The 16802-nt window shown below is 35.7% G+C and overlaps 1 protein-coding gene and 1 non-coding gene across 2 annotated transcripts; one reads left to right on the plus strand and one right to left on the minus strand.

The window, feature by feature from the left end:
* The first annotated feature begins 1828 nt into the window (after nt 1-1828).
* Nucleotides 1829-2025, plus strand: LOC125495314 (U2 spliceosomal RNA). The gene has a single exon (XR_007271955.1). It is a non-coding gene; the product is annotated as a U2 spliceosomal RNA (small nuclear RNA).
* An 898-nt stretch (nt 2026-2923) lies between these two features.
* LOC104906234 (plastidic glucose transporter 4) lies at nt 2924-8947 on the minus strand. The gene is made up of 14 exons (XM_010694969.4): nt 8726-8947; nt 8179-8468; nt 6278-6392; nt 5991-6058; nt 5691-5823; nt 5510-5609; nt 5316-5428; nt 5009-5102; nt 4727-4883; nt 4151-4297; nt 3996-4069; nt 3608-3696; nt 3409-3523; nt 2924-3326 (listed from the first exon to the last, which is right to left on the minus strand). Exons 2-14 carry the CDS (start codon nt 8444-8446, stop codon nt 3144-3146), a joined length of 1656 nt encoding a protein of 551 aa, XP_010693271.2. The 5' UTR covers nt 8447-8468; nt 8726-8947; the 3' UTR covers nt 2924-3143.
* Nucleotides 8948-16802: the final 7855 nt, after the last annotated feature.

The following is a 16802-nucleotide window of genomic DNA, read 5'->3' on the forward strand; positions in this document are numbered from 1 at the left end:
AACAACACCAAATATAAGCCACACATTGATCACTCATCACCAAGTTCATACACATTCAAATGTATGTAAAAAAAATTTAGTTACAAGTTAGAGTGAGAAAATAATGTTAACTAACTACATAAACAATAAATGAAACTTCTAAAACCCTCTCTTCTTCTTTTGTGAAGGTGTAGATGAGCTAGGTGTGGTTTCATGAGTCTCTGCAATGGCATCAAGAGAAGGGGGAGTAGTGTCAGAACGTCGTCGATAGGCCCTCTGAGTGACTGGAGGTGAAAGCAAAGCTGACGTGGTAGATATATGGGCAGCAGACGTAGAAGATGTAGAAGTCGATGTATATCCAGAAGAAGTAGGCACGCCCTGTACGATGTGGCCATGTCCAGCTCGGCCAACAGCATCAACACACAGTCCCCTCATAGTCTGCAATGTCTGCGCATACAAGTCACGCACCATATCTGGAGGCAATGACTCAGAAGCCTCTAGCACAAGTCACGCACCTATGCAACTTTTCCGAATAGGTTCTTGATGGCAGCATTCTTATACTTCGAATTCAAGTTCGAAGCAAGATGACGCACACAAAAGCGGTGATGTGCATATGGTTCCTCCGAACCACTACCAGGCTCATTCATAGCTGCAAGGATACCCCTATGAGGATCAGAGATGTGCATATGGTGCGGCGAGGTGAGGTGCGGCAAGCGGCGAGGTGCGAGTGTCGTCGGAAGAGAGAGAGGGAGAAGAGAGTTTGAGAGAAGTAATTTCGAAATCTGATAAAATTGGGGATTTTTGTAAACCGCTACTCGGAGTAGCGGTTTACAACGGGTCCAAGAATCTTGTAAACCGCTACTCGGAGTAGCGGTTCATTAAAGAAAACCGCTACTCAGAGTAGCGGTTTATTTTAAATATAACCGCTACTTTGAGTAGCGGTTTTTATGCATTAACCGCTACTCCTTGTAGCGGTTTTACTGCAGTTTTTTAAAAAAAAAATATTTTTCGCGTGCCGTCCTACGTGGACGGTACGCAGGGAAATAAAAAATTTTCTGGCACATTTTGGGAATTAATCCCCTTTTTGGCATTATTCAAGGAAAAAATTCCAAGGTATTTGGTCAATCAAATAGTAGTTTTGGTTTTCAGCTAATTTCTACCTGACCATCCACTGATTTTTCTGTAATTTGCTAAACTTTTAAGTACTTTTTATGTTCTTTTGCAATACTTTTTATCTCAAATTTGTTCCTTGTTTAAGTAATACTCGTGATATGACCCAGATCGTCTAAGACAAGAATATAAGTCCAGTTTCTTTTTTTTGGGTGGATCGAATCTCTTTCTTATTTTAGTTGTCGGTTTTTAACAAATTCACGCAAACCGTGCTAAAAGGTTGAAGTAGATATTTATAAAAAGAATTTTCAAACATTAAAATGTTTATCTAATACTACTATGTTAAAAAAAAAAGTATGCATGAACTTTCAAAAAATAGTATTCTCTCCATCACTTTTCTAAAATTTGAAGTACATAAGAAAAAAAAAATGAGAACTGAAGATGGTTGTCAGGTATAGGTACATGGGCATTTTAACTGCTGTATTCAATATAGCTTGTTTCTTAATTCATTTTGGTATATTACTAAGAACTAGAAAAAATAGAATTATCAGTAAGAATGAGAAACAATCTAATTAAATTTCAATTGCATTAATATATAACCATGGTTTATGTAAATACGAGTTAGTTCAGCACAGCAGAACTGCACAACTGAAACAACAAAATAGTCCCATATCGACAATGTAAGCAAGAATGTCTCGTCAAGGGGCTATAAAAAATGAGTGGTGAAACTGAAATAAGCATACCTTTCTCGGCCTTTTGGCTAAGATCAAGTGTAGTATCTGTTCTTATCAGTTTAATATCTGATACGTGGGCCAATGGCCCACAATGATATTAAATTTATTTTTTAAGGGGGAAGTTCCATCACAGTAGCTTGCTGCTGGGAATTTCGCGCGTCGCCCATGCGTTGCACTACTGCACGGGCCTGGCGCACCCCACTAATTCTAGTCATAACTTTTATTTTTTTATTACAAGTATTAATAATATTTTCTTTGTTATATATTAAAAAGAAAAAAGGATTCATGTGAAAGGAGAGAAAGGTTATTATTCAAAAAGGAAGTAGAAGTGTAACAAGTAATGTGAAATTCCACAATGGAAAGTATAGTGAGTATTACAAAATAGAGTAAGTATAAGGTATTAAACATAAACTTTTGATATGGTAGCCCCAATGGTTAGATGCTCCCAACTTGTTGGCCAGGTGTTCGATTTTCAGTTTCAATTTGGAGAGTTTGTGTGAATATTTGCTTTGAGTATAAATTCTTAGTTTCCGGTCTCTGGAAGTTTCTTTATAGGGTGGAATCCTTATTCTTACCCCCAATTCATAAAAATTGATCCTGTTTGAGCCAGTTAATTACCGAATCAAAAAATAATAAAAATAAACTTTTGATATGGCCACAAAAATTAAAAAATAATTAAAGTACCGGTGCCTCACACTGATGAGAGCGAGAGTTTTACATAATTACATCTAAACTTTACAAAAGTTGTGGATTTTACATCAAAAAGGTCACAAGATCATACGTTTTATGTAGAAATTATACATCATCATCAAGGGTAAAATCGGGTTTTAGTGGACACAATTGGATGATGGATCCTTCATTTTTGTCAATTAGATCATACTATAAAATTAATTAGGCCTATAAATTTTAAGATTTTTAGGACATGAGGGTTATGTTCTGTCGTATTAAATACGGTGTCAAAGCTGGGGTATGTAATTTCAGCTACAAAACAGTTTTGTTGAGTCTATAGAGCTAAACATGTACCAAGTCTTATTTGTGATCCTTTTTCTCAGATGAACAGGTGACATGAGATTGTCCAGCAAGTGCATGTCGAATACGGATTGAGTTAAAGAACCCTGGTTTTGTGATTTACTGAGAAGGTGAGACAAATTACTAACACTAAGAATTACAAAGGTTGATACCACAGCTGTTTATAGAAGCTTTAGATCACAGAGTTGAACATCAATCTGCTAATGAGCATCAAAACTAGCAAAAGACGCCTAAATTCGGGAATTATTAAAGACCATTCTCTCTTCAGATCAAAAACTGTTTAACTCCGACTTAAACAGTTGGGCTCAGAGCGAGCTCTATCTCCTCAAGTGATCGGCCTTTTGTTTCAACAACATTACCTGCTATATACAAGACGGCTAGTAGACACACTGATGCGAAGCCCAGATACACTGTACTGATTCCAAACTTGTTCACCACACTCAAGAAGTAGAGCCCAATTATGAAGTTTGACGCCTAACAAAAAGAAAAAAGAGAAAGCAATATTTAGGTGCGTAACTTATAAGTTTTATTAAGAAAAGCATACTTGACAACTTACCCAATGCATTCCCAGTGACAAAGCGACTGCTTTAGCTCGGATTCTGGATGCAAAGATCTCTGGAAGTAGAAGAGCAGGCACAGGACCAGCACCAAGTGAAAAAGAGAGGACATATCTGCAGGGAAATATGCATTATTTATCGTTATTTGGGAGAAAGATAGAGATGAACAATAAAAAGATCCAAAGCTAAAAGACTCACAGAACAGTTCCGACAACGGCAAGTGTGCCCGAGTATGGTGCTAAAACCTTCCATGTGAATGATAGAGAGAGTAACAACATTGAAGCAGCCTTCAGGAAGAAGATGTTGTCAGAAGATAGGGTAAATACTCTAATTTTTTCAATTACATTTTTCAGGAAAGTTGAAAATAGAGTTTCCAGAAGAGAGGGATTTTCTGAATAAAAAAGTCAGAATTTCCAGAAAATGTTAATATTTATCCAGTAAGAATGTAAAATACATGCAAAATGCCCTCAATTTCTTATTCGGTATCACAGGCACATGGCTTCATATGATTTGTTGAATGATTTCGATATACAGCCTTGATGATGCATCACAGTGCATAGTTGGATAAAATTGAAGGAAACCTTACCATTCCCGAGAAACTTGTCATCAGCAAGCTTTTTCTTCCTTGCTTGTCCATTAACGAAGAGGCGACAGCAGTGCCTACAAATAGGAACAGATGACTAAAGCAAAAACTTGAAATAAATGAAGAAAAAGGTAGCAAAATGTTTCATCACGACATACCAAAAACATTTGATGCTCCAACAAGGGCACTAGCAGCAACATCTGATGCAATTCCAGCACTACGGAATACAGACGTGGAGTAGTATACCACAGCATTAATTCCTGCCATTTGTTGGAACAGGAAAAGTGCAGCGCCAACACTTACCACTGCAGCAAGGATAATCATAGGTTATGAATACCTACAAAATTAATTTTGTAGGGACGACAATTCTCCAGAATTATCACCCAACTATTGGAAAGATTTCATTCAAAGCCTTCAAGGCTAGTTTTGTAAACAATAATATATGACAATAATGGTAATCAATTCAATACAATTTTTAAGGGAAGTCTGACGACATGGGGTTTACCTTAAAAATTTACACCGAATATAATTACCATTATCACTCTTAATCACCTCTTATTCTTCAGTTTGGATGTTAATTATAAATCTAAGAAAATATCATTGTTTTCCATTGCAGAAACAGATATACCTTCTCGGTAGCGTTTAAGCTTTATATCACCTCTTATTCTTCAGTGTGGTCATTAATCATAAACCTAAGATTATATCATTTATTTCCATTGCAAAAGCAGATATACCTTTTCGGTAACGTTTACTGAATAGATCAAACCAGCCAGCTTCTGGTTCAGAAGATCCTCCTTGAACAGATGTTCTCAAATCATTTATCACCTCAGGAACCCTTTCTTTTCCATAGAGAGCTGCTACAGCTTTTTGTGCTTCAGCAATTTTTCCTTGCTGCAAAAGTAATATATAAACTGAGCAAATTATGATACCATAAATCTAGCTAAGCCTTCCAATTGTCACCACCAATCAACACAGCATGGAGGAAACAGAAATTCTAAGAGAATACATCAGAGCACCTGAAAAAGCCACCTAGGGCTTTCTGGACAGAAGCCCATCCCAACAGCCAAGAGGACAGAGGGAATTGTTGCTATACCAAACATTGTCCTCCACCTGCGAAGAGAGGGAGACAGCAAAGTCATCTAATTGATAGAAACATTTTCAGACAGATTAAGCAAATTATATTAATTATAGTGCACATTGTAACTGGCCAACGAAGTCGATCACTGCCTTTAATTTCAGTTTACAGTAAAGCTTGGAAAAACTTTTTAGTAGAGCAGTCAAAGAAACATATAGCAATATACCAGACAGATATCAAGGTAGTACCATAACGGGTTCCCTGCTAGAGGCAATCCAGCCACCAAAGCAGCAAGAATACCAATGCATATAAAAAGTTGATTCACGGAACCAAGTGCACCTCGAATTTCAGTTGGTGAGATCTGCAAAACAAATATCATCTCAGTTCAGCTTTAGTGGCCCAACAAATTCAAAACAGGACAGCAAAAATTAGAGGTTATTACCTCAGAAATGTACAATGGGACTAAAGCGGATGAAATACCAATTCCAATACCACAAAGTAAACGACCAATCATCATTATCTGTACACTTTGTGCTGTGGCACTATGAAAGATTCAGGACAAAAATGTTACAAGAGAGTTGCTGGAAGCAAAATGTTCAAATCCCAAAGGATGACATACAAACCAGAGATAAGCTCCTATTGCAAGAGGAATTGCATCTAGCTGGAAAGTCCTTGTTCTTCCAAATTGATCAGCTAAAGATCCGCCAGTAAATGAACCAACAGTAGCTCCAGCAAGTAATATGCTCACAACCCATCCTGCAAGAAGCAACTTAATTAATCTATCAAGCAGAACAGAGATTACGACTCCATAAGTGATCTGAACCAGGGGAAAAGCTTATAATCATACGGTGCTAAAAATGATCTCAAACAGTCAACTATATTGCTAGTCGCTACCATCATATTTCCATTTTAGGACAACTTGCCTTGTAAAACAGCATTTCCAGCAATAGCCAGATCTGCAGAGAGGTAGTCCAGAGCTCCATTTACTACACTGCAAGAATAATGAAAATAAAGTTCATAAGTAGATATGTATGGGGAACAAAAAAACCACACCCAGAGGGCTGAGATATCCAGCAAAGTACTTGTTTCATCAATAATAATTCACAACACATCAATACCCTAAAGTAGGCCACCTGCTCACATATAGGAGCTAGGCCAATACCAATAGAGACCAAAGAAAATGTAAGTGTATTGATTGATTATGACATACCCAAGGTGATATCCGAACAAAATGGCTCCTAAACAAGCAACACCAACGTATGGCAAAACTGATGCAGAAGATTTGCCTTGATATTTTTCAGGAGTAGCATCTTCCAGATCTCCTCCTAAAATATATACAAAATGTGAATTATAAGAGACTAATCAGAATTAACAATTATATGTTATAGCATGGTCCCTGGAGCTAGATAAAGATTCCAAGAAGAACTTGAAACATTACACACTAAAGGATTTAAGTTAAACTTTTCATGAAGGTGGCAAATGGTAATTGATTAGCAAAGTGATATAAAAATAGTTTCACAGCCTGCCATAAACCAAATTAATGGCCAAAAACATATAGCAGACACTTAAAAAGAATAGATAGACTGTCTTCAACCCATCCATCAAGCTAGCACCTACTGATCTTGTTTAGATGAACAATTGATTCCAAAGCCTTGAAAACCGGCAATAATGTTTGGATAGCTCACGACATCCTTCAAATTTTTGTGTTAAATGGGTTAAGGGTGTGTTGTCTTCACATGAACTCCCCTTATTTGAACTTTATTAGCACTTAACTAATTTATTGGCTCTGAATTTGTCTAGTTTGAACTTATTAGAACTCCTGGTAGTTTTGATTTAAACTTGGGTAGTCTAAGTTACTCTCTTCACCCGCAATTCACTTATTTGAAGTATTTAGAACTTGTCTGAACTTATATCCTTTTTTGTCTTTGAAGTATCCGAACTTATTAGCCCTAGAATAAACTTATCTAAACGTATTGGCCCTAAAATTAACTAATCTGAATATATGTGTAGAGTTGTAAATTGAACTTGGACAATCCTTACAGCCTCTAGCTCACTTATGCGAACTTCGCAGACTTAACTTCTCTAAATGTATTAGTTATATTACCCCTGAAATTATCCAATCTTAACTTTTTCCCCTGAAATAAGTGAAAATAAGTTGGGGAGAAAATAGCCGAAGTTGGCATTAAGTTTCATGCTCAAGCAAGTGTCATGCGGTATCTCACTTGATTTGCTTCACGGCTTAAATGTACGCTATTGTTAATTTTTATGTTAATTATGCAATCAATGATACCTTCAGCCAGGACTACACACAAAAGGACAAGCAGCTACGCCCTCTAACACCAACAAAAATGATAGAGATAATCTCCTACTTGTACTCTACATTCAATAGGAACTGCTCCCTCCAGGCCATTATAGCTTATCATCGTCACCTTAGAGTCCTGGTTGATCCACTAGCATCGATATTGTTCCATACTTCAGCATAGTTTTTTTGCCTCATAGAAATATATTACTAGAATCAACTAGTATAGTTTTTTTATGTAGAAGATAGTTACTAATCAAGAAGATGAATGCAGCTAACTGCTTAGATATAAATATCCACATGCCAAGACCATACCCAAGTATTAGCCTATCCAACTACGCCATTTGTAATGATAAACCAAAGTTTCAGAGTATAGCATTGTAAAGGAAAATGTATATCTCAAACTACGAGCCGCTTCCATAATCCAAGAGAATACAAGCATCAAATCACCAATCACCAACAATGAAGCATGAAGCTAAAGCTTGGTCTATTTCGTTAAGCCAATCCCAAACCAAAAAAGAGTATACCTCCACCATCTAGTTGCAATCGATAAACGAATCGACATTCGACACCATCACCCAAAATGACCTATATATAGCACTAACCAATGCCATCCCCCAAAAATATCACCACCACACTATCTCCTAACATTGCAATTAAAGCTCATTTCCAATAAACCACCCCAAAAGAACCATTGATAATTACACTAACCCAAAACACTATTTCATCAAACAAATAACACTTACATAAATTATATATATGAAAAAAAGCATAGAGAAAAAACATAGGATATATAGTTGAAGAAGACAAACCAGAAGCAGCTTGAGCCCTAACTGATCTGTACTTGGTTGATGACATCAACACATGATCAAGTCCCAATCTTCCAAATCCAGCTCCCATAGAAACCGACCCACAACTCAATTTACAGGAATTACCCTTTAAATTATTGTCATTAACATTCACAAATCTCAAATTACTGCAAAGAACTGAGCTTGATCCCTTAAACCCACCAATACCCACTTTACGATTTCGAACTTCAATCCCTAAATTGCCTTTGACCATAAAAGTTGACGCTTGCATCTTTTCTCTCTTTTTTTAAAACCTAAAATCAATCCCAATAAAAGTCAATAAAAGGAATAGTTAATTAATTGCATGTAATGTAAAATACACTCACTGACTCAAAACTGACAAAAATAAGAATAAATATTGATCATTAAATGAAAAAAAAAAAAAAAGCATCTTGATGTCACATTGAAATTTCAATAACTGGGTAATTTCCAATAGATTGGACAAAATTAGCAAGAAATTCCATCACAGTAGAAAATGAAAAAGTTGGAATCTTGAAGGAAATGAAATTACCTAGTGGAATTAGAGATGAATTTGGAAAATTTTAATCTGTTTGTTGATTTGTCAGCGATCGTTCTCAAATGAAAATGCAACAAGGTCACGTTGTAAATTATAGTGGAGATTTTCAAGTGATATGTGGCAGAATAATTTGAGGGAAAGAGAGAGTGTGACAGTTGAAAGGAAGAAGACTAATCAGCTGAGTTGGAAAATTTTGTGTTTTTGTTTTTGATTGATGTTTTGGTGGTGGGGTAAAATAAGTGTTGAGATCCTCTAGAGTTTCAAAATAACTCTACACGGTAGAGTTCGTTAAATATCAGTCGTTGATTAAGAAATCAAAGGCTTGTATTTTCTTTCCCAAAATCCCCCCTATTTTCCCCGCGAATATCCTGCCCATATATTTTCCTTTCCTACTAATCATGAGCCCTTGATTTTATAATATATGGTCAGGATTCAACTCTACTTTGTAGAGTTTTCATAAAACTCTAGAGGATCCCGACCCGTAAAATAATGGGATAATTATGGCATGAATTTTGTGCTTGGAAAAGATAGGATTGGATTTTTAGGGGTCCATCCATCAGTCCAGGTGTATAATGACATACTATTGACATGATGATATCTATTTTTTAATGTATGTGTTTTTCCATGATCTCCTTTAACTTCACAATAAATTTGAATCGATGCATTTTTAAAATGGTCTCTTCTAACTTCATGACGAATTTTAAAAAGATGGTTGATCGATTTTTGAATAATTTTGAAATCGTGTATCATATAGCCTTGAATATTGCCTCTTTTAGAGCTAATTATTAATTTTTTCGGAGCGGGAGATTCTCCTTAACAGGGGTCTTCCCAAGGGCATCGAAATGTTTAGGGTTTGTTGTCGGATCTCAAAACTGTTTGTGAGTGTGAATTATAACATTGAAATTTTGACAATATTGGAGATATTTATGGACTTTTTCAAACTTGGGAAAAAAATTATCTCGAGATCTCTCCAAGGACCTTGGGACGATGTTCAGGTGGTTAAGACCTTCTTCCTATAATTGAAAGGCTTTTAGAACTTGATTTATAGATTTGTCATTCAAATCCAAACTAGTCTCGCAACTCTTTGTTTTTGGCCATATGTGTGTTATTAATTGGAGATATGCTATCAAATGCTCTTATATGTTTCCCGAACGAAGAATTTTGTCAAGTCCTCTGAAAAGTCCTAATATTGTGTATTATATACTTCAAATTTGGCCACTTCAAGGCTATTTTTGGACTTTTCGGGACCCAAAAACTTTTTTGATCGAGTACCTTCCAAAGCAACTCACGAAGCCTTAGGATGATTCTCGCGTGATTGGGAACATTTAAATCTACTTAAAATGACTTCTTAATCTTATATGTATTTTTGTTTAATCCCAAAATTATTCTAAAGCCTTCATTTTCCATCATATGTCTGTTGACATCAAAAATTTCACAAAAGAAATCTGCATATCTTCTTAAAACAGATTGTTTTCCCCTCTCAATATGTTAATAATGCAAGGCGCACACATTATTCAAGGGCTAACATTGTGTTATATATTCTTAATTCATATAGTTACAAATTTATAAACATAGTATTATGAAACATTTTTGAAGACAAATCTATTACTACACTGTCATGAAGTATTTTTTTTGGCATATTATAAGAGATTTATGTGGTCAAAACAAATTTTGTATAAGTGTTCATGCCTAATTTTTGAAATGAAAGAGTCTAAGGGATATCTTATGTTAATGCCCATTATATTAATTATAAAGTTTCATTATTATCCTTTACTACTTTAGAAGTTGATATCAACTGTAACACAATTTTTTTTCAACAAAATTTATATTGGATGATAAATTTTATTACCATTAATACTATTATGAAATTTTCTTACAAAATTAGATAAAATATCATCATCATTATCATCTTTCACCAGCAACTACAAAACATGTACATAGTCATAAGAGAAATTCTATTATATTCTTCTATTGATTTCTCATCATAAATTCTCTCCTTGATAGATAAAGTTTTTACTCATGACTACCGAATTAATAAATGTTAATTATTGCCAATTGCCAAAAGACATTGCAATATATTTTGGGCCCTTCACCCTTGGCACCAATTGTGAATATCTAATGAATATAAACCCATTGAAAAAAATAAGACCCTGTTGAGAAACAGTGGAATGAACAATTCCACTGTTCACATGTGTGAAGTCCACTGTTCACATATGTGCGAAGTCCATTTTTCCTGCGTGCATTTAATGCATGTCAGGTAATTTTCTCCCGTATTGAAAATTTTGCAATTGTGCACAGTAGAAACTTTGCCTATATATACCAGTGTAAGAAATCAGTTTTACAGATCAATGCAATACAATACTCTCTGATATATTTGCATAACTTCTCTCTCTATTTCTCACAACACGTTATCAGCACGAGTGTTCTACCGGAAATTTTTTTTAAGGTATCTTTAAAATTTTTACATCCATTTTGTTTTTAAGTTTAAATTTTTTTTCCAAGCCCAACCCTTTTACTACCCGAACATGGACCAACAAAGTAACGGGATTAACATTGTTTTACACAATGTCTCTGTCTCGGGTATTTATTTTTGGATAGAGCGAAACAATGTGCCATTCACTACCAACCCAGCAAGGGAACTGTAATACAGCCCCGACCCAGTAACCGTAACAACGGTACAAATACTCATACCAGAGAAAACCCACAAACCCCTGTTCCCAACACCAATAATAACCCTCCTATACAACCAGCTGAAAATCAACCTCCGCCCAGTAATAAAAGAGATAGAGATGAACAGGAAGAAACTAGTAGTAAACGTCACCATACTACTAACGCAGAAAACAAATAATTTTAACGCCACCTTCATGGAGGGCAAGGACATTTTATTTACGTTATTTTATTTTATCTGCTCTTAAACCGCCTATATGGACAGGTTAATTTTTTTTATTGCGCCCTATATGGACGGCCTAGTGAAATGATAGCATTATTATGTCTTATATGTGCAATAATGTCGTATGTATGCAGGGAACAAGCATTCAGAACATTATTATATATTATTGTCTCTAATCTTCTACTTTTTTTGCATTTATAGTTACATATATTATATTACCAATTTACTAGCATGCTCTAATATATATTTGTCAATATTAGAATTTTATTGCGTTGTATATTTTTTAACTGTATATGAACTGCACAGTTAGGGATAACCCTCTATAAAAGCGGATTACCATCCCCATTTTCACCACATATCCCTTATCTTCTTCCGATTTTTTTCTCTCTAAACCCACAAATTTTTTTCTTCTTCCTCAACCTTCCGGCCACCATGTTTAACGCCGACGACAACCGTCCTCCACCCTCATCTTCCTCTTTTGAAGAGGATTTTAGGAAAATAAAACTCTACTTATTTCTTATAGCCGGTTTCTTTTTCCTCCTCATGGCATTAATGATATACTCCTAATACATAAATAGGAGACAAAAAAAAAAATTTCCCCCGGAAGAATGGCGAAAAATGCACATGAATATCAATTTTTTTTGTCTTTAAGTGCATTTTAGGAAGTTTTTTTTGTTTATTCACTTGTTGTATTTGTTTCTATTTTTGGTATTTTCTTGTTTTTTTGCTTAGCTTCATTATTGTTGTACGCTATTTTTAGTTTTTTTTGTTTGTATTATTTATCTATAATAATAATGATATAAATCAGGGGGAGATAATATATATATGTGATTTATCATCATTACTAATTTCAAATATTTACCTATTTGTAGTCAAAAGAATGGGAGATCTAGTGAAAAGACAATTTAACATACTAGATCTATCTGGGCAAAAGTTTTTAGAATGGACGGTGGACGCCCAAATGAATTTAAAGGCCCAAGGACTGGAACATACAATTAAAGATGTGACAACCCAACAAGGGGATGCAACTACAACAGCCGCATCAGTTAAAATTGCGACTGTACAAGAAAAGGCAAAAGCCTTAGTCCTCCTAAGACATCATTTACATGAAAGTTTAAAAAGTGAATATCTACTTGTGGATGATCCAAAAGAACTATGGGATAGCCTAAATGAAAGATATGGGCATCACAAAAATGTGCTTCTCCCAAAGGCACATTATGACTGGACCAATCTGAGGTTCCAGGATTTTAAAACGGTCAGTGATTACAATTCAACATTGTTTAGAATTGTATCATTGTTAAGATATTGTGATCATCCCATCACAGAAGAGCAAATGATAAACAAAACGCTCTCCACTTTCCACGCCTCTAATATCATATTGGCAGAACAATACAGGTTCAGAGCTTTCAAAAAGTACTCTGAGCTAATCTCAGTACTACTTGTGGCTGAACAAAATAATGATCTTTTGCTGAAAAATCATAATCTTAGACCTACGGGGTCTTCAGCCACTCATGAGATAAATGCAATAGAAAGCTCTAATCCACCAGAAGCAAATGCTATACATAGTGGTGGACGCGGTAATTACAACGGTCGTGGGAGAGGACGTGGTAATTACCGTGGCCGAGGGCGTGGACGTGGAAGAGGCCGATTTTCCCCAAGAAATAATAATTTTAAACATTCTGATAAAAATTGGGGACAATCATCTGGAAATCAGAGGCAGACGTCCTATAAAGGAAATGATACTTGCCATAGATGTGGCATGACCGGGGCACTGGGGCCGCACATGTCGTACTGCCAAACATTTGGTAGATCTATATCAAGCTTCAATAAAAAACAAAGGAAAAAATGCTGAAGCAAACTTTGTTAATGAAGCCACTACATCCATGCCCAGCCTTGATGTTTCAGATTTTTTTATGGATGATGCTGAAGTTGAAAATAAGTTTGTTTAGATCACAATCGATTAATGTGCTTAGTTTATTTCAACTGCTTCAATATCCACTTTCATGTATTTGTTCCTTATTATTAATAAAAAATATTTTATACTAATCATCGTATTTATTATTTATGAAGATATGAATTCATCAGAAGTTGGAATAAAGAACAATGTCTCCTGGACAGTGGGACAACACACACCATATTGAAAAATAAAGAGTATTTTTCAAAACTTACAATATTCCAAGCAAATGTTAGTACAATTTCTGGGACAGCCAAGCTAATTGAAGGCTCTGGAAAAGCTTGCATTATATTTCCAAATGGGACAAAATTGATAATTAATGACGCATTATATTCGAGTAAATCTCGAAGGAACCTCATAAGTTTCAAAGATGTACGTCAGAATGGTTACCATTTGGAAACAATGACGTGAACAAAGAGGAATTCATATGCCTAACGGCAGAGAAAAACGGCAAGAAATACATCTATGAAAAATTGCCAGCAATTTCCTCGGGACTATATCGCATAGATATACGTCCGATTGAAATTAATATGATATCTAACCAGAAGTTAGATAATAGAAATCATTTACTCTATGGCATGACCGATTAGGCCATCCTGGCACAGGAATGATGCATAGAATCATTGAAAACTCAAATGGACACTCTATAAAGAATGTCAAAATTCCTCGGTCAAATGAATTAACATGCTCTGCATGCTCACTTGGCAAATTGATAATCAGCCATCTATAAATAAGATTGCCACTGAATCTCCAATGTTTTTAGAAAGAATTCAAGGAGATATTTGTGGGCCTATTCATCCTGCATGTGGACCATTTCGTTATTTCATGGTATTAATTGATGCCTCTACTCGATGGTCACATGTGAGCCTTCTGTCAAGCAGAAATGTTGCATTTGCAAAACTTTTGGCTCAAATAATTCGATTAAGAACTCAATTCCCAGATCATACAATAAAGAAAATAAGATTAGACAATGCTGGGGAATTTACATCCCAAACATTTAATGACTATTGCATGTCTATTGGGATTATTGTTGAGCACCCTGTACCTCATGTACATACACAAAATGGTCTTGCTGAATCATTAATCAAAAGACTACAATTAATTGCAAGACCATTAATAATGAGGTCAAAATTGCCATCTACTACTTGGGGTCATGCTATATTACATGCGGCAACATTGATAAGATTAAGGCCGACAGCCTATCACAAATTCTCACCATTACAATTAGTATCTGGTCGAGAACCGAATATCTCACATTTGAGAATTTTTGGGTGCGCTGTACATGTACCTATTGCTCCCCCCAACGTACTAAAATGGGTCCACAAAGAAGGATGGGAATATATGTTGGATTTGAATCTCCATCAATTATCAAATATTTAGAGCCAACAACTGGTGATCTATTTACGGCTCGATTTGCCGACTGTCATTTTAATGAGTCGGTATTCCCATCCTTAGGGGGAGAGAAAGTGGACCCACAAAATATAAAATCGGAAATTACATGGAACGCATCGCAAATGTCGTTTCTGGACCCGAGAACAAATTCATGTGAACAAGAAGTCAAGAAAATTGTTCATCTGCAAAGTATTGCAAACCAATTGCCAGATGCATTCACAGATTCTAAGAAAGTGACAAAGTCACATGTACCTGCTGCGAATGCTCCGGAACGGATTGAAATTCCTAATGACAATAAGGCAATTGAAAATGAGTCAATAGCACGTCGAAAACGTGGCAGACCACCCGGTTCTAAAGATTTAAAACCGAGAAAAATGAAAAGGCAAGGGGAGACAACGAACGAAATTAATATAAATCTCCCAACAGAGCATGATGAAAACAAAAATGAAGAGAAACGTGTTCCAGAAGAAAAGGAACATGAAAGCGTAGACAACAATGAAACTTCAATTAATTATGTTTCTACAAAGAGACAATGGAATCGAAAAGATGTTGTCTTGAATGAAATTTTTGCTTACTCGATAGGTTGAAATGACATACGATGAAAATGATGTAGAGCCAAATACAGTTGATGAATGTCGCCGTAGAAAAGATTGGCCAAAATGGAAAGAGGCAATTCAAGCAGAATTGAGATCACTTGAAAAACGTGAAGTATTCGGTCAAATAACCCAAATACCAAAAGGTGTAAAACCAGTTGGGTACAAATGGGTATTCGTGAGAAAACGAAATGAGAAAAATGAGGTTACTAGATATAAGGCAAGATTAGTAGCCCAAGGCTTTCGCAAATGCCAGGGATTGATTATGATGAGACATATTCTCCAGTAGTCGATGCAACTACACTAAGATTTCTGGTAAGTTTATCAGTTTCGAAAGGATTGCAAATGAGATTGATGGATGTAGTGACCGCATATTTGTATGGCTCACTTGACACAGATATTTATATGAAAGTTCCTGAAGGACTAAAACTACCAGAAAATTGCATGCCCAAAGAGATGTTCTCAATAAAATTGAGAAAATCACTCTATGGGTTAAAACAATCTGGAAGAATGTGGTATAATCGTCTTAGTGAATACCTATTGAAAGAAGGATTCAAAAATAATCAAATCAGTCCCTGTGTTTTCATTAAGCGATCTAAATCAGGATTCGCGATCATTGCTGTATATGTCGATGATTTGAACATTATCGGAACTCCTAGAGAACTTGAAGCGACTGCAAAATACTTGATGAAAGAATTTGAGATGAAAGATCTCGGGAAGACAAAATTTTGCCTTGGCCTGCAAATGGAACATCTAAGAAATGGGATTTTTGTCCATCAATCAAACTATACAGAAAAAATCCTGAAACGTTTTTTCATGGACAAAGCCCACCCAATAAGTTCTCCAATGGTAGTGCGTTCCCTGAATGAGAAAGATGATCCATTCAGACCACGAGAAGAGAACGAGGAGATTCTTGGTCCTGAAGTACCATATCTAAGTGCAATTGGTGCTTTAATGTACTTGGCTAACAATACTCGACCTGACATAGCTTTTTCAGTAAACTTGTTAGCTAGATACAGCAATGCACCAACCAAGAGACATTGGAATGGAGTCAGACACTTATTACGTTATCTTCGAGGAACACAAGATCTCGGATTATTCTATCAGTCAAGACCCAATGCGTCACTCATTGGATATGCAGATGCTGGCTACCTCTCAGACCCACAAAAGGCTAAGTCTCAATCCGGATATGTATTCACTTATGGAGGTACTGCAATATCTTGGAAATCTACAAAGCAGACT

The sequence above is a fragment of the Beta vulgaris genome, chromosome 2 (assembly GCF_026745355.1).
Source record: "Beta vulgaris subsp. vulgaris cultivar EL10 chromosome 2, EL10.2, whole genome shotgun sequence".
In the NCBI taxonomy this organism is placed as follows: Eukaryota; Viridiplantae; Streptophyta; class Magnoliopsida; order Caryophyllales; family Amaranthaceae; genus Beta; species Beta vulgaris.

Bases quoted from the DNA above. Each gene is read 5' to 3' on its own strand.
- LOC104906234 (XM_010694969.4), bottom strand. From the start codon at position 8,446: ATGCAAGCGTCAACTTTTATGGTCAAAGGCAATTTAGGGATTGAAGTT. The intron at 4,884-5,008 runs GTGCTCTGATGT...TTACTTTTGCAG, and splicing joins GCCCTAGGTGGCTTTTTCAG to CAAGGAAAAATTGCTGAAGC. The intron at 3,327-3,408 runs GTAAGTTGTCAA...TCTTTTTGTTAG, and splicing joins TGTCACTGGGAATGCATTGG to GCGTCAAACTTCATAATTGG.